Source organism: Phlebotomus papatasi, chromosome 2 (assembly GCF_024763615.1).
Source record: "Phlebotomus papatasi isolate M1 chromosome 2, Ppap_2.1, whole genome shotgun sequence".
NCBI lineage: Eukaryota > Metazoa > Arthropoda > Insecta > Diptera > Psychodidae > Phlebotomus > Phlebotomus papatasi.
In genome coordinates this window covers 26334202-26358714 of record NC_077223.1, presented here as the reverse complement: position 1 = coordinate 26358714, position 24513 = coordinate 26334202, and the positions used below count along the sequence as shown (strand labels likewise).

At 32.6% G+C, this 24513-nt stretch overlaps 1 protein-coding gene across 4 annotated transcripts in view; it reads right to left on the bottom strand.

Moving 5' to 3' along the window:
• Positions 1-24513, bottom strand: part of LOC129803217 (frizzled) — a 97723-nt gene that overhangs the window by 70282 nt on the left and 2928 nt on the right. For all 4 annotated transcript variants that reach the window (XR_008751846.1, XM_055849661.1, XM_055849662.1 and 1 more), the window contains exons 2-3: positions 6581-6895; positions 1116-1341 (exon numbers count right to left, since the gene is read on the bottom strand). Coding sequence is in view for 3 of the 4 variants with exons in the window: in XM_055849661.1 (XP_055705636.1) it covers positions 1116-1341; positions 6581-6895 (541 nt within the window). In the remaining variant the exon portion in view is untranslated. The remainder of the gene's footprint in view (positions 1-1115; positions 1342-6580; positions 6896-24513) is intronic.

The following is a 24513-nucleotide window of genomic DNA, read 5'->3' as shown; positions in this document are numbered from 1 at the left end:
TTCCTGCTATGCCTCTCTAATTAGAATAGTGTGAAATTTATTGAAGACTTTTTCTGCCATTTCTCAATCTCCCACTAATTTTCAGCCCACATTTGGAATTTCTAGAAAAAAAATCACCTAACGGAGAACACGTGATGGAGGATGGAATTATGGAAAAGCATTAAGAGGTCATCTTTAAGAATTCTTCAAAATGAACACACCCAAAACTCTTCCTGATAAAGAAACTCTGCGAATATTCTTAATCTTCCAAGTCTAATTTAGAGTCTATAAACGTCTCAAAACTTAATAACCTGAACTAGTTCGCAGATTATTTTACAATCAAAGGAGATTAGCCTATATTAAATAATTTTGAATTCAAATTTAAATTGAAATACAAGTTCAACGGATTTTTCTGTCAATTTTTAATGTCATTGATTGTGTCACGTTGACAGAAAGTTGTGTATACTTTGAAAAATAATACGAGACCGTTGGCTATTTCAGCTTACAAATTACAATAAACTGTGGTCGTAACCTGTCGCACTTGGTAATTAATGTGAAAAATGTTTGGCTTCTTCAAGAACACAATAATCCAATTTCTTCACCCAGTGGGTGGTCATGGGTGAAATCTCTCAATCTGTCTGGCAAATTGAACGCAATAGGGAAACCTTACAGTCACCGAGGACAAAAAGTAGAAGAAATATTTCTCCAATGGAACAATGATAAACGTATAAAATTAAATTGACGGAGATTCTTCTTTGATTGTTAAAATGAGCTGTTGATGCTATAAATTGCAAAGTAGTTAAATTTTGTCGTTGACACTTAACGCTCAACTGCAACACTTTGTTTATTCAGTAAGACGAGTTGTGGCTATAAATGTACCAAATGAGAAGGAATTCTCCTTTGATGCTTCACTGCCTTCCTTCAGTCGCGCAGAGAAAATGTCTAATTATAGAGATTGACTTCTGAAATTCTCGGTGAATCTCTTGAGAATCCTCAGAGTCGGGAAACAAGCAAATAGATCATGTTGAATCGGAGAAAAGTAACTCATCAGTCATTGGCTTTTGGTGTTTGTCAATCAACAAACTGTCAGAGAGGTTCTTCTCTGAGAACCACAAAATGCATCAAAAGACACGTACCTTCGACTTTTCCCAGCGCCAAGACGCTCACTGTCTGGATGAAAGGAATAGCCCATGAGACAGCGTGGAAGAGATGAGCCCTGCTCTCGATGGCTTCATGACCCCACTTGAGCCCAGCAGCCAGAAACCAGGCTAGAGCTAGGCAAGCCCACCATGCAAAAGCTGCCATGCTGCAGAAGTAGAGCGCCATGAAGAGAACAATGCAAGCATTGGACTGCTGGTGACCCTGCAAATACCATATTCACATGTCAAATGATAATTTTTGGTCCGTTCGGATACATTCGGAACATTCGTAAATAATCGTTTTCCCGTAACTGTCAGACTTTTGAATTCAAATTTAACGTATTTGTTTAACCAGTTCGAACATTTCACAGTTTACTCTGAATTTTAAAGCATTTCGCAAAATTTACTTTTACTTCATAATTTTCTTTTGTTTTTACTGTATGACGAAGGCTTTCAGACTTCACGCACATTCTGGCTTCCAACACTTCATATTTTTTCCATATCTGACCAAATTCTTTCAGGAAATGTGTGACTTAAGACTAGCTATTAAAATCGGACGCAGCCAAAATCCTGAAAGCCAAAATTCCGAATGATTAACATCGTGAAAGGGATGAAATTATATAGAGGATAATAACTAGAATAATTTTCCAAGACACAGAAAATTTCAATTTGCCCCCAGCAAGCGCGAATGCAATCGTGGACACTTTTAAGAATTCGGGATTTTGACTTTCGTGATTTTGGCATTAGGAATTTTGGCTTTCAGGATTTTGACTTTCTGGGTTTTGGCTCCCGGAGTTTTGACTGGGACTCGTTGAAATATATTATCACTAGATGTAATTCATTAAAGCAATGTGGATAAAAGATGTGTTCTAAGGGCATTGACAGACTTGACGGCTAGCCGACAGACGACTTAGCGTAATTATATCCGAAATAATGGTTAAACCTCATTTCTATCATTTTCCACTAAGCCGTCTCTCGGCTTAAGTCGTAAGTGTGTCTAGGGCATAAGAGAGAGTGTGTGCGAAGCCTGAAAACCTTCCCGTGTTATCAATTTCTTTTATATTTCTAAAATACTGCCTAATAGTGTATAGGTAATATAATTGATTTAATGACAAAAAACGAACTTCGAATCATAACTGGACCATACTTAAAAACCGGTTAAGGATTGTCTGCAATTAGAAAATGTGTCTGATGTATCTTTCTTTGGCCTACGGTACCAATCATTTGATAAGTATGCTCTCTCTATAGCTATTTAATTATTTGTTAGTAGGAAATGAACTAGTAAGGGTAGCGAGTAACAGTATTATAGACCGTGAATTGTAAATCTATTAATCGCACTGACCAGTCTCCACCTGTCGACTGTTTGGGCTCCAAAATGACTTGTATAAATAGCAGTCCCGTTTAGTCCTTAATCATAATAAAGAGTAGTTCAAGGTTACTGTTGTATATGGACGAAAAGTAAGCCTAGACCTAGACAATCTTCCAGAGTTTTAAGAGAGATTTGAAAATCATCGTAATGATCCTTATGGGGGATACTTCGACAACTCCAAGCCGCAATCTCTGACGGTTTTGTTTCTATTTCTAATAATAATAATATAGTTTAAGTTTTTGGCATTAGGGAAGGTATGTTAATATCGCAAATGTATGATATTAGAAAATTCTTAAGTATAGGATAATCAACTAATATCTTTAAACAAGTAATATTTTGTACGTGTAAATAGGCAATATCTTAAAGCAGAGGTGCGCAAGAATCGTTGAAACCGAATTAACGTCAAATGAAACATGTATGTCGATGGTCAAAATGCTACCAGAACAAACTTATTTTGACGTTTATTTGGTTTCAACGGTTCTTGCACACCTCTGTCTTAAAGTGACGAAAAGAACATCAGAACATAACCTCCTATTTTAAAACAAAAATCGTTAATACAAGGTGGTTGAAAAAGAATGCAACAAACTAAAGCGCTATATTATCCTTATTTTTTGTTCAACTTTTTTGAAATAAAGAAAAAATGGTATGAAATACATCAAAATCTTAGAATATTATCGGTTTTGTTCAATACGATCTTATTTTGACTTAATTATGGTCTTGGAAGTGCTATGGCAGTTTGCACGAATGTCAGCCTTCTGAATGTCTTTCTATTCACGAGGCAGGGCTGCCTTCAGCTTATCGACACTTTGCTACTTTTTAGTCCTAACCTTGACCAACAAAATGTCTCTTTTGGAGAAGTCAAACGATTTTGCATCCAAGAATCGTGAAGGTCATTGTGCACCCAAAACGGAGTGTGAAACTTTTTTTTATCCAAATCTTCTTCAGAGCGTGATTTCTGCGACGTTGTCGAGTCTTGATCAAACTTCCATTACTTCTTATTAACATTTTTGTTTGTCTACCACTCCAACACTCCTTCCAGGACAATTTCCAGAAACACATTGGCATTCGTTTTGACGGTACAACCTAAGAACCAAAGTGGAAAGCGATAATTTGTCTTCAAGGAAGTTCAGACTTTCAAATAGGTGGTCCTTGATTTCCGGTGGCCATTTGAACGTCTAAATTATCGTATAATCTTCTCTTCAGATAGACACATTTTTTTTTGCACATCAGTTGCTCAATTGAAAATTTTTCTTATCAGAAGAGTTGACTTTCTGGAACTAACCATAAACGTGCAAGCGAATTTACTCCTTTGTCGATCGAGCATAACTTCTTTATGTGGATCGACGATGTCCTCTTCCTTTTCAGGATTTTTAAGGCTTTATAGAGGTCCTTTAACAATATTTATTTTATGGTTATTTGCGATCTATTTGTTTGCAGATGTGACGCAGTTTTTTTTCAATTTGCTTCTTCACTTTAAGAACGATGACTAACGATGAAGCAATTTTTTTAGACCTCCACCAAAGCATTTTAAAATGCTACTAGTATCCCTGTATCAAGTTATATTTCGAAAAACGAAAAGTTTAATTACATTCAGGATTTTGAGGAGCCCTAACGATAGCTATTTCCGCATTTCCTGCAAAATATAGCCACATAAAATTGTCACGTTTGAGTTCCAGTACGGTTTAAAAAAGATCTACAAAATATTATCAAAAATGCTTTTGTAGGCTTTTAACCAATAAAATGAACTACCACTATGCAAAATATGAAACCGCTGTCATCAGCGGTTTGATAGCTATGCGCTCTGAAAGTTGTTGCATTATTTTCAAGCACCCTGTATTATCCTTAGTTAAATGACGGCCATATATTACAAGCTCACTTGAAAATTTTCATCAAATTGAGGGTTTAAACTGTGGTATCACACTAGGATTTTTCATACTTAAATTTTGAATCCAATTAAGTATTAAGATTTCTAGAACTACTTGAAATTTATTACAGCCAGGACATATTTTGCAAGGGATTTGCACAATTTTAAACAGTGCCCGAGATTTTTGCTTGTGAATAACTCTGGAAGATGAGTGGTAGTACTTAAAATGCGTCTTATAAATCACAAATCCGTCATGCAGAAGGACCCTCAAAGACAGAAGAAAGAGTTGCAGGCAAAATCACTCTCATGTAGTCTTGTTGAAAATCTGTATGAAGACATCCCAACTGCAGATTTCTTGTCACAACATTTCTTTCGAATGCCTTTGGAGGAACTTAACATATTACTCCCGATACTTAGGCTTTATCTCATGCAAGTTTATCACTAAATCACTGTATTTATTTCATTTTTTGCTCACAAATAATATTTATTACGAATGAATAAATGTAATGAGCGTAATAAGAACAATTTAGTTAAAAAGACTACTTACTTTACTGCAATAAAATTGAAATTAATGAGCAATTTTAACATGTTTATTTGCTGAATTAATATTAATATATGCAACCACATTTATACTACTTTAACATATTTAAACGTGTTTTTGTGAAGCAAGTATTAGTTTATATTAATAAATTAGTGAAAATGAACAATTAATTTAAGAATGAATTTGAATTTAGAAATTGAAGAATCTTAGTGCGATAACACTTAGCTGTATAATGTATCTAAATTTAAAAATAAAGATAAATTTAAAAAAATAGCAGTTCAGTTTAACATTTCCGTTGAAGTTGATTTATTCTGTAGTTCGTTGCATTTTAGTCGTTTTAGTATTAAGGCTTAAATGAAATCAATTTTTAAAAATTTAAAATGGATAACTTATTTTAGAGAATATTGATCAGTACAGTCAACTCTTAGGTATTCGTATGATTTTTGGTTGAAACCGAGAGAAAAAATCACTTGAACAGAAATTTTGAGTTTATCAAGTATTTAACAGATGTTATCTGAATAAAGTTCTACGGTTCTACATATTTGGCAAGTGTCCTAAATTAAATTTGTATTGGGTGAAACTGCTCTGTGCTCCTCCAATTAACTCACAATTACCATATAATAGGTCTATAAATATTTTTGAAAATTGTGAATATTTTCTGTATAGTTTGTAAATATTTTATGAATACCGCAAATATTTTCAAAAATTACAAGAGTTTGCATATACATATGTAAATAATGGGCTAAACACTCTTTAGGTCAAACGGTCAAACAAAAATAAAGCTTCGTAATTTAAAATTCAATTTGAAAATGATAGAATTGGAAATTTTAGTATGCTGTCAAGCGGATGCCTTATCAAACGATCAAAACATTTTATTGGGAGCAATATCATTCCGAAAGGCGATAAATATTTTATGGCATCAAACCCAATCCCTGGGTACCCCCTGTCTTTTCCATTAAACTATCACATTTAGCATGTTTCTGTCTAAAACTCCATCTGGCTGAGTGGGGTCAATAAATATGCATCCCTCTTCACATGTCTCATCAACAAATCCAGCCTTGGTGACCTGTTTCGATTTTGATAAATACAGGCAAAATTTGTGCTAACCTAGAGAATAATTCGGAGAGATTGTGAGGGAGTGGCGCTTGAATAATCACAAATAATAGAGAATGATTTAAGCGATTGAAAATTGGACATGGCGAATAATATTTATTGTGATTTATTGTCGTGCATTTCACGACAATTTGTCCAGGTGGCTGAAGAATTATGAGTGTGATATTTCATGGGGGTTCACTTTCTCATTCAAATGCTATCGCAAAACAAATTAATATTGGGGCTATTTGCAACATAAAATTGATAAGCTGTAATCTCAAATGATGTCTGGCAAATTGCACAAGTCAACATGATGATAATTTGTATTAGAACTCGCCATTACTCATTCTATATAATATTTCTCTCCCTGAGCACTTTGCGACTAACGGGGTCGTTTTAATAACTAATCTAGGAATTAATTTGATTTTTTTTTCGACCAACCAGACGATTTTCTGCAGTCGGCCTTAATTTAATGACCTACAGCCATCTCCTATCCGTGTGTCGATACATTTCTCGTGATCTTCTGCATGGTTGGTGAGACATTTGTGTGTCATGTCGCCAAGTGGGATGGCTCCGAAATGGAAAGTAATTCTTACCTGTGTGATGGTTGAGAGCATCTGGAGGCGTCCGATTTTGACAGGCGGTGGAAATGGCTCACGACACGCGACAGAGTCACCGGCTCCCAGTCCCGCCACGTAGGCACAGCCCACGATGAGATAACATACGGCCAGAAAGACGATGGGACGCTCCGGATAGCGGAAGCGTGATGGGTCAATGAGAAAAGTGAGGACAGTAAAGAGGCAGCTGGCACAGCAAACTGCTGCCCAAGATGCTACCCAATACCTCAGTACAGTCCTCTCACTCTCAGCGAAAAACATAAGATGACAAGGAGCACCACAGTCCTTAGTTATCTGAAAGAAATGACCAGAATCATGGTTGATCAATTGTTTATGCAATCAATCGTTTATTTCATACAGAAAAAAATATTTTGTAAAATTGTTAGTAAATGTTTGTGAAATCCTATGGAGGACTTACGAAATACTCGTGAATCATATAACCAACAAACAAGTTCGTAAAATTTTGTACTTTTTTAACAAATATTGTTCGTAAAAAGATTATTTGACGAATATTTTTTGTACTTTTACAAACATTTGTTCGTAAATGTTCGTAAACACACAAAAAATGTTCGTAAAATTTTGATATTTGTTCGTAAATTTTTGTTTGTCTGGCAAAAGTTTACGAACAAATACGAACAAATGACAGAGTGCCAGACAAACAACAATTTACGAACAAATACGAACAAATGACAGAATGCCAAACAAAAATTTACGAACAAATACGAACAAATGACAAAATTTTACGAACATTTTTTGTGTGTTTATGAACATTTACGAAAAAATGTTTGTAAAAGTACAAAAAATGTTCGTCAAATGATCATTTTACGAACAATGTTTGTTAAAAAAAAAGTACAAAATTTTACGAACTTGTTTCTGGGTTATATGATTCACGAGCATTTCGTAAGTCTGCCATAGAATTTTACAAACACGAACAATTTTACAAAATATTTTTTCTGTGCGGGTTTAAATGAGTTTAAGACTGGACATTTAACTGCGATCACACAAATCTTTTAAGTCTCACTAGATTTTAAAAGTTTGTGGATTAATTGGTTTTATACCATCACGTTAAAACAAAAACTTACGTTGCTCAGAGCAAGAGTGGGCCATTTTAATATGGAATTGTATACACAATAGGCTTTATGCTCTGAGCATCTCAAGTTAAACCTTTATTTTAAACGCTCTTAAAACTAATACCAGTTCAGGGATTTTCCAAAAACCTAATCTTTCCAAATAGGTTTCAGGATAAAAGTTTTCTTAATTCGAGAAAATTTCGAATTTGTAAATGAAAATCAGGCGATTGGAGTGACTTTGAACAATCTATTAAATCAATTTCTCTTAAACTACAATCCCCATTGAGCCCAAACAGAAGTAGATTTTGATTCTCCAATAGTGTCTTGGATAAAAGTTAAATGGAACTCTATTTGCACAAAAAGTCGTTGAAGTTCGAAGAATCCAAATTCAATTTCGATTTTCATACTAAATTTTCGAATAGGGTGGGGAAAATTTATCAAACTAAAAAGCTGGCAAAAGAGTTACTCAGTGATTAAGGCGTGATTAAATACTGGGGCAACAACAGTAAACATCGTTGTTCTGTCTTTTTCACCACAACATTGTGAAGACCGTCACATTTTGACACTTGAGCACTTCGAAATTCGAACAGAATGTAATTTCCGCCACTTTGCGAAAGTACTAAAAAGTAAGAAAGTCTTTTTTGGATCTTAAAATAGATTTTCGAATTTTTCAAGATTTATTTCTGTACGGAAAGATTCAAAATATTTCTAAAAATCTTATCGAAAAATTGTGTGAAGTAGAATCTGTGAGCGGTGAGAACAATATTGATGATAATATCTCAAGTAAATTTATTTTTAACGTAAGGAATATGTTTGTACATTAATTAACAAATGTGTCAATGCTTCGCCTAAAAAATAATTTATGCATAATAATAAGTGCAAAAAAAGCGGTCCCATAGAGTTTAGATGAAATTTTATCATATTCTTGCATAAAGCATAAATAATTCTTTTTTTTTCGTCTTAAAATTTATTATGAACATTCGCTCTTCGTGATATTCGCAAATTATCGTATTATAATGTGAAAATGTGAGAAAAATAAACAAGGAATAAATATGATCGAAGATTAAATATTTATATTATTCACAATATGCAATAACCATTCTTATAATTTTCCATTTTTATGGTCGTAAAGTAAGTCATAATTACATTTTATCTGTTGGAAAAATAAGAATCCCACTAAAAAGTTTAAGGTTTTCATATATTTGTTTTATCTTTCGTTTTTATATGTTTAACGTATTATACAACCGATTTAAATGTATTCATAGATCACCTGAATATATGCCCAAATTTAAGATAAAGTAGCACTTAAAGACATTACGTTGCGATACGTATTATGTGCAAGATTCTAAAATATTTCAAATGAAAGCATTAGTCTTAAATTGATCGATATATAACTTATCTAGAACCTTTAAATTTCATCTTCTGAAAGCATTCAGCCCCTACAAAAAGAAAATAAGTGTGAATATGTAAGAATCACACCTAATATTTGACGAAAATGGTTTTTGTGTAGTAGAGATCTTTGGGAAGGAATATGTCAAGGCTATTTTAGAATAAACTAAAACGAAGATATTATCAAATATCTCATATAGATCTTTTATTCATAAGGTAGATATTTTGTATTTAAACTACATTTAAACTTTTAATATCAACTCGAAATTGATTGCTCCAATTACAAATTTAGTAAAATTACTTATTTTTTTAAGCAAAACCTGAAAATTTCGAAAAAACATATTCCAAGGTCCATAAATTCACTACTTTTCGCTACTTAGCAAATAAATAAAAAATCAAAAGAAAGTTTAATGTTTTTTTATATATTTAAATTCTTAAACTAATAAAAAATTAACACAAAAAACCTTGTAATTAATCTGCACAAGTCCTAAATTTAAACTTAGTAGAAAGAGTTTTTATTTGTATTTATTTTAACACAAACCCACCTATCGTTTTGGTGGTTTTCTTCGAATTTTTTTTTCTTGGAAAAGAGGAAAAATTAAAATATAAACTCTGAAAAATATATTACATGCATATTTTGAGAAATTCATAAAGTGTGATAGTGACATTGTACCGTTTAAAAATGTGTTAATTTTAAAAAGTTTCTAAATAGATCAATTTGACCGGTCTTGGTAGGCTTAAGTGTTAATATACTATAGGCTATCACTGCCATTTTGTACACTGTTAAGTTTACAAATTTATTATTCAGTTTACAAATCTTTAATGAAAAATGTCCATTAAATTAAAACGTTTCAATCATTTGTACAAGGCGGGGCTCGAACCTACATTAGAAAACAAATTATTATTTTAAGTCATCATTATCATTTTCAACCACTTATATTGGGGTCACAGGCCCATGACATCAAAATTAACAGTCCACGCCTGTCGATCTTTCGCCACTTCAGGAAGATGTTAGGATTCTTATTTAAGTTTCAAGGTCTTCAAGTATTAAGGGCTTATTTAAGGTTTTACATACTATTTAATTTTATGCTGAACTGTAGTAATACTAAAGAACAGAAACACCTTATATTTTTGAAGTCCTAAAAGCAATAGAATTTTTATAAAGAAAGTATTATAATTTTTTACGGGGTTAGGGTAAGATGGGGTAATTCGGAATCATGATATATTTTGGAATTTTAGGATTTTCTCAATGATTTGGACTAGACCTTTACGTCAAAGACAACAAGAAAACCACGAAGAAGTACAAGACTTTACATTCCAGAGTATTATTTTTTTGTTATTTTTACATTTTGTCATCCTGTTGGTAAATCTCAAAGTTCCGAATTATACATGATTCCAAATTACCCCATCTTACCCTATGTAGGCAACGAAAACTAAAAAAACAGCATATTTTCTTTAAATTTGTTTTTCGTTTTGTTCTTCAATTCGAGCTCTTTATATACCTCTTTATAATCTTTAGAATTCAGCCGTTTCGATATGATTTTCGGAAACACTTTTTTAAATTTACTTTTCGGTATTCACGACTAGTTTAACTCATTAACAGCAGATATTTTGTTTTTTTTTTACTTCTGATGAATCTATTCTGAGTAATCATGAGTACTGCAAAGTAAGTTTTTCAAAAAAAGCACGTTTCTGAAAATCAAGTCTCAAAGGTTGATTTTTTTAATTTAATTTTTGAAAGATTCTATATATTATCTGTCAATAATACTTCTCTGAATAGGTATATTTTTGAATTATCCCGAATGGTTTTTGTACGTAAATCATTTATCTTTCCATCCACAAATATTCTTTAGTTTTTAAAGAAGAAAGTTTTGTGTACTCAGTATACCAGCATGATGTTTACCTCTCATAGTTTGCAAATACTTTTCAAAAACTTTAAGTTTCTGCTGGAAATGGAGTATCTTGTGTTTTCCTCAAACCCTTTGAAACTCTTCTTTGTTAGCAATAAGTGCCCTGGAGCACATCAAAAGCTCTCGTTGCTGCAGATAACTTTCATATCTCTGCGGCAAACTTGATACTTCATCTTTTCAGAAATTCCCTTTGATCCCTCAAATGTTGCAAATTTATCTTATTTAAGGAGTTCCCATTGTGAAAAAGAATATTTAAATCACTTGAAAGTGAATTTCCACAAACTCTTAGTTGTTCATAAGCACGTGAAAATAATATTTTGAAATTTATGAGATAATTGAAACAATCTTGATATGAGTTTTTTTCGCTGAACCGGTGCAAAAAGAATCTTTTCCATTAAAGTATCAGCAGGTTTTAATCTCTCTTAAATAATCTTCTAACATCTTCAAGTTCAGTTAGTTCTTTGTGCGGTAACTTGGAGAAGTGATAAATTTCTCTTGCGGGGAGTCAGTTAAAAAAGAAGAGGAGTTTGGTTTCTTTTAAAATAATTTAAAGTTGAAATTCTTGGGAGTTTCTTGGGGAAAGAAATGCGGGTAAAAAATGAGAGTAAATTTTCCAATTCAGACAGAAAGAGAAAGAGTGAAATTGAATATCTCTTTGATTGTTAATTTGCTCATTAGCATTAAATCGAGCAATTTTTTTTCTCTCACAGCAAAAATATTCACTCCATTGGACCGTAAAATTGTAGTGTATATCATATGGCATGAGAGCTAGAGATAGGGAGATGGGTATGAGGAACTGAAGAAGATACTTCGCTTTTGTTTGAACCAAAGCACCTATGCTCCTCATCAGGTGAGACGGTCTCAATGTTTGATTAGAAATCTGATATGTGACGATGAATCTGTTGTCTTTTACCTCCTCAATGGCTAATTGATTTTCTCGCTAACTGGTCAGATTGCGACGCTTTTATGTACCTCTTGGCCGCTCTTTTTTACAACTTCTTGCATCAAAATCACCTGGAGAAACGTGTTTCTCTCAGACGATCATCGATCAAATCGATGCTGTTTCTCCAACTAATAATACAGAAATATTCCTCTTTTTGTCCACTGTCCCTCATTCTCTTGGAGTCGGTTTCAGTTGAAAAATTCACCTGAGACTCATGTACAACCAAAAAAAAAACCGAGAAGTTGCAACAGCGCGTTATGTTGTGGCAAAATATAAAAATATGTCTCCATGCAGAAAATCAATATTAAATTGATGGTAAAATATGTGAGACCTTTCACTCAATTCGACCAATATTTTTTCCCATTCCCCAGGCGAACATTTTCTTGCTCCGCTAACGAATTTCTGACCCAGCATCTAATTAATTGCTTAAGCGACAGGAGCCGTTATCAATTTTCTCCATCACGAACCAATGCTACTCGTCTTTTTGAACTTAAAGCATATTGCGGAAAACACTAATTCGCCATAGATGTTGCAGCTATTATGCCAAAATTGGTCAGAACACGTTTTTCTTGTAGTCCGAGGGAGAATGCAGATGTAAAAATTTACCATCAATTTGCACCATCTCGAGTACTTTTGCAATTGCCTCAAGAAAAAAAAATAGCTAGGTGGGATTCTTGGACTGTGCTGTAAATGATTCTTTTGCAGATGATACAGTGGATGATTTTATGAGACTTTAGGTGCAAGATCTAATTAAGGAAGAACCATTGAAAAGTTACTCAAAAGAACTACATTTTACCAATAACGAGTCACGGATTCACAAGTTACGATCACGTAATAAATTTATTTGTAATCTTCCAAAGAAAATCACAAAGAAATTTATCCTAAATCATTTTGTATTTTGAAAACTACGATAGAGATCCCCAGAGGAAGACCTTTTCGATTGCTAAAAATAAGAAACGAATAACTCGCAGGTGGCAAATTTTACAGGAGAGCGATTTGAAGCTGAGATATTACACAAAGTATAGGTTTTTTGAGATTTTAAATCTCTATAACTTTGAAAATAATTATCTTTCAAGTATAATATTCACAGGGAAGATAGAGGGTATAACGAAGTATCAAAAAAGCGAATAAAACGAATTTTGTAAAAAAAAATCGAGTTGTTTGACTTCTGAGTCGTCGATTTGTACTTTATTATTTTTTACAATTCTATAGCTAGATATAGACAATTCTAGTAATTCTATAGACTATTCTAATTCAAATTTCAATACTTTTTGTATTAGATTTCTTAGTCCTAAGGCTCTATAACTCGTTCAAATTTAGTGGCAATTATAATTGGAATATTGGGATATAGTCGGTTGCATCGACCATTTTCGTACAATTCTTTTGTTTTCGCATTTGATGGGATCGACGATACAAAACGGCGATTGGGTCAGCAATTGTGCTAACTGCATTTACTGATCCAATCGACGAACCGTCCTCTTTTGCATGAAATGCTGGTATAACAGAAATGAAAGTACAACAACATTTGATGCAATTACTAACCACCTAATTTTACATATATTCTAAAGGACTCATAATCGAAAAATTCGCTGCATCCTACATAGTTTTCGCAAATAAAGTAAAGTAATCACTTATGGACAGCTTGCAAAAATCTTAAGTTCTTATCTAGAACGGATTTCAAAAAATCACAAAATTGTTAATCACATCATAAATTGGTAATTCACGATTTTTTGAAATCTGTTTTAGGTAAAAACTCAAGATTTTACACGCTGTCTTTAAGTGTATTACGTCTAAGTGATGACTCCACCCTTCATAAAACTCCAAAAATTCTTAGACTTCGACAATATTAAATAAAGGAAGGAAAATATTGTAATTTGTTTAAATACGAAAAGAAAGCAATTGTCAAGGTTTTCTGTCTGCCCAAATCCTCGATTTTCATTTGACCGGCCTTTACACACTAGTAGAAATTTCTTTAAAAAAATGCCTTTTTAAAGAAAATTTCCCCTATCCTTGTAGGCAGAAACATCAGATTTTTTTTTTAAAAAGGCAATTTTTGACGAAAATTGCTTCTAGTGTGTAGACACCATAATTGACATGTTAAATGAAAGTTATTAAACAAAATATACCTTAGAACAGAACTGCCTAGATGTAAGGGTCTTGACAGACATGAGGATTAGCCGAGAGACGGCTTAGCGTAATTATATTAGAAATAATTATTAAAGTGTATTTCCATCATTTTCCACTAAGCCGTTTCTCGGCTTAAGTCGTAAGTGTGTCCAGGGCATAAAAAAAGAGTTCAAAATTGTTCCATAATGCACAATCATATTTCATGAAATGAACCTACCTACCTACGTCAAAATAAAATAAGTGAGCGAACCGTGAATGCCAAATCGGCTGATTGTCTTCGGTCAATCTCCAATCGGGTGTTCGGCAGCCGTAGTGAACAGTGACTGGTGCATTTATTTATTGTTATTTATCAGACTTACTTATTTATTAATTATTAGGGTTACAATACCCTCAATTCTGAGATAAAAAAGAGTTAAAGGGTTACGTGGGTCAAGAAGTCTAAAAAAACAGTATTTTTTTCAAATATATTTTTTCAACAAAATAAGAAAATTATTTAATTCAAATTTTTAAGCATATAAAAGTACAACATTTAAACGATATTTTCTGAATTTTTCGTTAATAAAATTCAAATATTCAGCCGCTGAAGCGTGGTTTTCAGAGATCTTTTTTTTTTAAACTTATTTTGTTGTTATACGTGTTATTTTATCTGAAGTCAGAGCCAAATATGCCCTATACTTGTACGAAAGATATTTTGTTTCCATAATAACAACTCTTTTCAAAAGATAAAACGTGATTAAAAATATAACAAAAATGACAATTTTTGTATGAAATTATCCCAAAAATACAAATTTAATTTTTTTTTCTAAAATCCTTCGTCCAAGTACGAGTGAACTCATTTGCAAAGAGGTAAAATATTTTGTTTTTCGAATTCTGAGGGCAAATTATTGAAATCGTACTCGCACCCGTCAGCTCTTTAGTGGCCGAGAAAAATCCACTCCAACACCTCGCAGATTCAAATCCTTATGTAACGACTCTTTTATAATGTAAAGTAATCGTTGAATGTACTCAAGAATTTGCGGGGTGTGCAAGTAGATTTCTTTTAGCCACTAAAGAGCTGACGGGTGCGAGTACGATTTCAATAATTCGCCTTCTGATCTAAAAATGAATTTCTAAAATTTTGAAAGGAAAACCAAAAAAAATGGATTAAATATTGTATTTATAATGTTAATAACATGAATAATTTTTTTTTATTATGTTGAAAAAAATTGAGAAAATATGTTCTTTTTTTAGTCTTCGTGGCACACGTAACCCTTTAAAGATTAAATTGTGCTATATATTTTTAGATACTTAATACCCAAGACAAAGTCACAGAATTTAATTTTGCTTGGATATGGTTTATATTCGTTTAGCAAATTAATCTTGAAAATCGTTTGAGTTCGTGAAACATCTCCACTCTCCCTTATTTGCATTTTGTAGTCTCTAGATAATAATACAATGTTAATTTTGCTATAAAATCTAAGAACTAAAACACATTGATTGTTTAAAATAGAAAATAGTGATCCAGGACACATACCATATATCTAGATTACCCAATTAAAACTCAATTTAAAACTATGAATTAGTTTTTAACTTTAAATCATTAGTCTTTTCAACTACAAATTGCATTTTATTTGTTATTTTTTTTAACAATATTTTATAATAAATAAGAAAATTCTCAATGGAATTTTTTACAATAATATTGATGACTAGCTTTATTGGTATGTGTCTGGGCTGACTGTGAAATTTTCAAATATTGTTTTTTTAGTGCAATTTTGTTTTTAACTTTTATTCAAAGCTCTCTTTTGGAGTTCGAGCAGTTAAAAAGTGATTGATTGCCAAATTTTACTAGAAAAAAATGGATTAATATGCAGATGGATGATTCATAAAAACCCATTTTCGGCAGTAGGGTTTTGTCGATGACAATAAATTTATTTCTATCCATAATGCTATTGAATCTTTTTATTTGAGAGTTGACGTTAACACATATTAGGCGTTTGGCCTCCTTCGGAGGACACATTGATGCAAAGAGCTGCATTTGCGAAAGTGAAACTCCTGGGGAACACACCCACATTAAAAGTGACCCTTTTTCGCTCAGAATGCAACTATTTCCTCACTTTATTTGCTTCACTTGGGTGCTTTTTAATTGAAAGCCACATTGGGTACCAAACAGCCATTGCAACTGCCGGTTACTGGCAAAAAGAGTGAGAGTTCATGAGGTCAAGAAACTCAAATAATTTTGCAGATTCTACACATCATTCAAAAATGGTTCATTTCTTGGATATTGAACTCCTGAGGAAAACCACTCGGAGGTTTTTCACAGCAGGAAAAATGCAAAATGCTGAGAAGCTGAAGGGCAAAAAGGAATTACCTCAACATAATCTTCATGGGATGCTTGGGCAGAATGGTTTTTTTTTAGACTTTAGAGAATTTTACTATCTTGCTTCACCGTTGCCAATGACTTTTGCCTTTTCATCTTTCGCATCGCCATTTTTTCATTCTCTTCAAATATGTACCAAAGAGTGAAATACACGATCAAATATTCCCGCTACATTGATGGTCTTGGGCCTCACCCAGAAGAGACGAATGGAGATGAACAAGAAGACCAAGTTTCTCTCCTCAGGCACCATTTTCTCAGGTGGTATTTGTGAGCTTCAGGCACTTCAGTGCCTCAATTGGGCCATCAGAGTTGACCAAGTTGATGGTATATTAAGTCAACCTTGGTGCATTTATAATCAATTTCCCTCGCATTTCTTCCAACTTGGAGGGAAATTAGACGGAAATTCACAACACTCAAGCTACACTGAGACAAATGTTTTAAAATGCGAAATTGTTTTTTACATGATGTTTGATCAGAAAAACTCCCAGTCAACTTTGCCACGAGCGTTTGACGAATGAGAATTTCATGTTAACTTTGGATACACGAGATGCTTATGTTACCTTTCACAAACATTTAAATTTGAAAAGATTTCCTTGAACTTCTTAAGCAACAAACAAGGTAATTGATGCTTTCTGAAGCTTCTTTGTTCTTTAAGGCAATTGATGTGTAAAATCATTGAAATACATTTTTTCTACAAAAGAAATATTTCTGCGAATTATTGGATCGATTTGGGGCCCAATTTAGAAAATTTACGCAAATGTCATGCAAATTCAGATTGACGTGACAAGACGATTTGCAATTCAAAGAATGTTTGAGAGAATATTTCTAAAAATTTCTAGAATAAAATGAATATTTGAAAACGTTCTGATTTCTTTTCGACATCCTGCATTTTTGATCATTGATAACACTTTATGGAATTTGGCTCTCTAACTCAGTGACAACGAAGCTTAAATAGTGCCAAAATTGAAGATAAGAAATGAAAACATGTGCTATATATTAAAATTTGTGTATCTATGTATCTGATGGACTTTTGGCATGCAGAACCTGTTAAAAAGCCTTCCGCGGTTTTGCTCTGAAGATTAGCTATCAAAAGCTAAGACAACAGTGGACATTTAAAGGTAAAAATTTTATCAATCATTGGCTTTAATTTTGAAACAAAGATCAAGATTTAAAATTTCTGTCAAATATTCCTAAAATAAATATTACATATTCTAATGCGATGCATTTGTAGAACTTCTAATGTCTTAGCTAAAAATCCAGATTTCAAGATTCTCCCTCCAACGAAACGTCACTACTGAAAAACATCTCAATTTATCTGCAGAACTTGTTGTTAATTCTCTACAAAAATTAGTATTAAACAGTAAAAAATATGGTTCAGAGAGGTAATAAGATCATCAATACAGAAAATACGAATAAAAAATGTTCATCCATAGTTATACTGAGCGTGATCCTTTTGCAAGTACTCTCAGAGTGTTGTATCTTTATACACATATTTCTATCTAAGAATATGTAGCATTTCGATTAAATTTTTAAGGTCAAATGTCTCATTTCTAATATTAATATCCTTTTTGATTCCTCAGTTATAAAAATATTCCATATTTAGATCAAATTCTATGCGAATCAATCTTGTTAGAATCTTCCAAGCACCTCTCAGAGATTTTTGGAACTTTTAAAAACGAAGAAAACAAAAAATTTGATGTCTCGAAATTTTGAAAAATTAGTTCCAGAATTGGAAATCTTGAAATCTGCAGGGTTTGTGTCTTGGATTTCAAGATTCCAAAATATTTGTCAAATTTGATATCTGAAACGTCTGAAACTTTGATTTGTTTTGATTTCAGAATACCAAAATATGACATTTTCTTGATCTTGATCTCAAAATTGAGATCATTATTTTATTTGAGTTATGCCTTAGGCAAACAGTCGAAATACCTATCTATTTCTAGTATTAAAGGATTATGAATAAATCAAAAATAATTCGAAATTTTTACTGCTCAATTATCTTTGAGAACATAACAAATCGTAAAAAATTAATTTAATCATTCTTTTTTCAAATCTTACATGATTATCTTATAATTTGGGAATGGTTTTATTTTAGGTATTAACTATTTTTGGATAATTTTTAAAATATTGCGATGTAGTAGTTTTATCTGTTTGCAAGTTGTACAAAAAAATTGAAAATTTTTTAATGTGTTACCACTCTTTCAGCATCAAAGTCTCTAGCTGATACTCGAAAGATTTAACTCGTATGTTTTGGCGGTAAATTTTCAGCTCAAACTATTACTTATTGAGATCTTATTATCAGGAATTAGAGGTTATTTATATTAATTTCTATTATCTGCGCAAAATTTTACAAACTGAATGTATCCAAGATTCAAACTTAGTCCTTTTGTGGCTTCTGCCGTGGACAGACTTACGGCTTAAGTTGAGTGACGGCTTAGTGGGAAACTGATGGAAATGTAGTCTAATCATTACTTTAATTATAATTAATAATAAGATTCTGAATTCTGAAAATTTTAACATCTTAAGAGAATATTTAAAACTTAAGTTCAGGTTTATAAGGGGCTGTGTACATCAGGCAAAAGAGCTTAGTTTGAAATTCGAAACTTTGAAGGAAAATTAAAATTTATAAATTCCTATACTTTGTTTACAGCAACTCTTTATGAGTCCTTCTCTCTAGATTTAACTTTCCTTTTCATTACAAACTATATAAGAAAGAGAATTTTAAGCCCCTCCTATGGTTCAAAACTCTATGTTTAATTAAAAAACTACTTATCTTACGACTATATATGGCCGATTGGACTAGAGGTTTATCCCCGTTCCTAAAAATCTGGAATTTCTCAAATGAAGGCAATTTCAGCGATTTTTCACAAGGTTATGATCGATTCCATTTAGTAAACAATTCTAACCCAAAACTTTCACAATAGTCTCGATTATTACTGAGAAATTACAGCAGTTAAGGGATATCCCTCAAAAATCAATCGCGCCAGTTCGTCATTGAAAGAATTCTGTCTCTCTTTCCCATCTCGTCTAATAATATTTTAGAACTTAAGAGGTAAAAAAAATAAAAAGGAAAGCACGCTACCTTGCCCTTACCCTTGACGAATCATGCTTCGGACAACTCAATTTTTTTCTAGGTCCCTAATGGATTAGAGCCATGGCTCTTTTCAGGAGATTTAGGCATTAGACTAGCTATTAAAATTTAATGTTAGAATGGGTAAAATTCAATAAAAACATTTTTAAAATAAATTAGTTATTCGAAGCTTGAATTGTCTGAAGGTAGCGCGCCTTTCCCTAATATGTAATTTAATATAACTTAGCTTATAGGATCCTGCATAGATCACAGGCTGAGTGCTATTATAATGCAACAAACAGTGGACTTTTTAATTCGGCTTCAACGCTCATCTCTCGATACGCGCTCAATCGGATATCAAACTTTCTTATCACAATTTTAATCCATGATTCCCAAATCTGATTGAAAATTATGAGCCAATGAAAATAATTAGAAGTATTTCTTCAGCATCTTATAAGTTTTATAAGGGGTGTAGTCTATTTTTCCGTAGGCGATCTCACTAATTTGCAAAGGCAGGTAGAAGAGGTCAATTGTTCAGAAAGATTTGTATAGTAAAGCTAATAATATTAGAAATTAAAAATTTCAATTTATCTAGCCATCACATCAAATGGTTGAAATATTTCTAATATTTTTTAAAGAAAAAATATCTGTAATATTTATAATATAAAAGAATTATTAACTTCACTGATACCTAAGCTTAACACATTCAATTCATAATTAATTCTGAAAGGGGCGTGACTTAAAATTATTTATGGGCAGAGCTTAAGCTAGATTTCCAATGCTAAATTAGCAGAAAAGCTTAGCAAAGGATTGTACCATTTATTCCCACAAAAATCTTTGTAATTAGTCCTGAATTAATTTGCTGTACTGCAGATAATTATAGCCTAAATTTAATCCTGCACATGCCATACCACAATGCGCAAGCATAATTCCCATTTACGAAGATTGCGGATATGAGCATTAAAAGGGGAGGAAGGTGAAAAATCTGTTGCATCGTCAATCACGCAACATCCATCAAAAGCTATTTATGTCATTTTCATTTACCACCACAATCGGATATTGCGGCATAGACCACTGCTAAAATTCCATTAAATCCTTCTATAAATTTCCAGAGATATTTTGGCAAATATGCATGCATTTGAATATTTAACGAATATATCAGCTGATTTTGAGTAAAACATTGAAAGTATAAGACTAAAGAAAACTGTATTGATGTTGTAAAACAACGGGGGTCAAATGAAATCTCTTCAGCATTTCTTCCATCTCTAACTGTTTCTTATCCCAATGTTCTTCACAAAAAATAAAACAAGAGAATCAAATGTCTTTTTTTATCGTCTTCAGTGAAATGAACTCGCGAGAAAAATGATGAAATAAGTTGATTTGTCAATTTTGCCATGGACAGAAAAGCCATTATATTAATCATACTTTATGAGGATATTTGCTATCAACTGTCAATAAATTTAGAATATTTTATGGCTTCAGATATTTAGAAATAAATTCTTCTATGAATTTAAAAGTATTTTCACTGGAATAAGTTGTTTAAAAGATATCGAAAATCCGGTTTCTTGTGCCAAAACCTAAAATCTCATTTGAACTCATTTGCTTGTAAATATTGAGTAGAGTTGTAAATTGTGCGATTTAGGAAGTTGAATAATAAATTCGTATGAGGTCTCCTAATAGGCAAAAAAGCGACGATTGAGAGACAATTTTTTGATCAAAATCACACGATAAGGCGGGAATTTGCATAGAAAATCCCACGAATTGATATGAAACTCAATTTGGTGTTTCAATCATAAATTCACGCATAAGATGGACCAAATCGAGTTTCTACCACAATTTCAGAATTTATAGAAACAATCACAGACGAAATTCTCTTCTATATGCAAATGTTATTTTCTCACTGAGCAAGTCACCTTGTGAATTTCTAATTTTCACATCTTTGTCACAAGGATTTTCAGCCCCAAACCCAGAGGTTGAACTCTGCAAACATTTAATGCCATTTCACTGAATTTCTTCTGTTTCTGACGTGTTTCACAATTTCCCAGTCTAATTCTATTTTCCTCTCGCATTAATGGAAAATTTGTGAATTTGATTGTGAATGAAAAATTTTGAATGATGTCAGTGATGAGGGAGAAACAACGAACCACGTTCTTATCGTGGCTTTTATGAATGGCAGTTTATGCTGGTCATATTTTGGCGGAAAGAGTAAAATTAATATGCGTGAAGAAGTGATAAAAAACAGTTTTTTAGCGAGGCAATGTAGATTTCTTTTGAGCGCGGTCGTTGCGGTTTTATGAAAATTGAATTGAGTGTTTGGCTTTAACAATCCTCACGAATCTTCCTAAATTATATTTGTAAAATTCAAATATATACATTTTCTTATCTTTTAGTTTTTATCTCATTCTTCAAAGCATAGAGGATTCATTTTAATTACCTAAGTTATGCTGAATTATGGAGTACAAAGTCAAATTATTATTATTATAAGTAATAAAATTATCATATTTCTAGTTGAAATTTGCTAATTTTAGACCTTAAGTTGTGAAAATAATGATGACCAGACCGTTAAATGAACTAAAATGAACAGGATATACAAAGTATCATCTCAAGAGAGCATAAGTATTAACGAGTAATTAACATTATAACCAAAGGTAAGACTTGATATATTATATACGGATCACATTTCAAAATCATTAGAGCAAGAAAATCAGCCATAACAGTTCATCAGTAGCTTAATAGGTTCGATTCCCATAAATCCGATTTTCAGTTCTTTGTTGCTTAAAGAAATCTCAAAAAGCTACATTATATCGCAAGTTTCCTAATTAAGCTTTTTCTCAAGAATTAGATTTTTTCTCGTGAAATATACTTGTATTTTTAAGGTGCATAAATTACGATTGTATTAGTCCTCCAACCCTTAAGATAACGAATTATCCAGTTTAGGGTCCAGTAAAATGTGATTAATGCTTTCTTATTACTCAGCCTAATCCCCTTCCAAGTTGCCTAAAGTTGATACAAAAAGCTCATTTTATGGGAATTTCTCTGCATTTGCAACCGTTACGCGAAATATCTTAAAAGTGAAAAGATTTTGGTAATAATATTCTGCAAAAGGTAAAGGGTGGAGGGGTAAATATACTAGATTTCTGTGTAAATACTTTTTCCTCACTCACAGAGCCCTTTGAGCAGAGTTTGAGATCAATTTGTGAGTTGGTTTCAAATAGGTCTATACACACAGAAAAATGGAAAATTCTTAAACAGAATCACCCAGGAATTTAATTTAAAATCCCATCCAATGAATGCCAATGCCCTAATTCTAAATCCTTGATCATTTAGTTTTAGTTGCAATTTGCAAATCTGTAGACATTTTTCATTTTCCAAATAATGCTGAACTTAAGTTCCCGATCTCTTAACTTGAAAGAGCTAGGGATTCTAGCTCATTTCTTTCGCTCAGAGCTTCTAAACTTAAACGCCTCGGGGATTCACGTCCAATTTAAGTTCCCAGGATCTTATATATTCTTAAATTTAGAATCAAAATTTTTCTGTGTGTAAGAAATGTCAACTTGTCATGGGGGTGACACAGCCCCTATCTATGGCATCGATCCATCTCAAATTTTGGCATGCTATAACAGAGCCTTATGCCCTCTACCTACACACTAGTGAAATTTATGTCCATATTGAAGCGAATTCCTTACGCTTGTGTAGGAAAAACTCTTCGATATGGACATAAATTCCTCTAGTGTGTAGAGGCCATAAAAGTTTTCGATTAAAAAAGACATGCATGCCCCCTGATCCGAGCTATAAAAGTTTAAAACTTGAATTTTCAAATGACTAACTTCGGGTCTAATTGTCATAATTGAAAAATTTTGGAGATTTAGAAAGCCCTCGTTAAATACTACAACTCTTTTGACAACCCAACTTCATCCGATTTAATCGAAGGTTTGATTAATTGAAAAATCGATTTTCGAAAATTCGAATTCGAATATTTCGAATGTTATACAGTAGAGTCTCCTAAATTCGAACGCTCGGGGGGTATTTCTGACATTTCTCACCTCCCAAATTCGAACGATTTTTTCAAAACTAACGAAATTTATGTGAGATTAGATTGTACTTTGAATCAAATTCCCGTACTTTCTCACAAGACTTAGTAGTAATATACTTCTTTTTCATTTTATATGATCATAATATATGTAAACATTCAGGAAGAAGCACATAAATAAGATTTGCATTCATCCAGAATACGAACTTTTTAACATACCCTCACAATTGACATTTTGAATCCAAACGGCTTTCGAATTTGAGAGATTCAGATTTGAGAGACTTTACTGTACGATGCTTTTCTATGAAATGTTGTTTTAATATGTCGGTTAAGGGGGTTTCCCGAATTACAAGGTCAAAGGAAATCAATATTTTTTATTGCTTAAATCGATAGATAAACTAAGAATATACCACCAAAATTTCAGAACTCTATACACTAGATCCCGGCATTATGCACATTTTCGGGACCGAAAAAAACGCGCGAAATGGCATTATGCATCGAGAAAATTTGCATACCTACAGGGGCTTTCTTTTGAATAAATTGACCGTTGAACGAATTTCGCGCAGAGTAAAAGTCGATAAAAGTAGTTCAAACAAAAAGATTCAAATGTTTCAACTAATTCAACAATGTAAATGCATTAACAAACAGTACATGGCCAGAGTTCTTCAATAAATGGTTAGAATAATAAAAAAAAAATACCTTAAAAAAAGAAATTAAAATTTTGTTCTGAAAAAGTAGCAAAATGTTTTTAAATTTCCCGCATCGCACCATAGTATGCATTCAGGCGTATTTCAAAAATGATTTCATAAATTGACTCCCGATGGTAGGCAAATTTGCATAATTGTGTGTGCATAATTCCGTCAGGTGCATAATCCCGAAGGACTTAATGCCGGGACTGAGTGTACTAAGTATTTTTGAAGATAGAGAGCCGAAAGCAAAGGAGCACGTAGCAATTTTGCAAGCGCCTGGACGAACATACAAAACTTTGAAGCTCGTTTTCTCCACTTCTCATTTTTA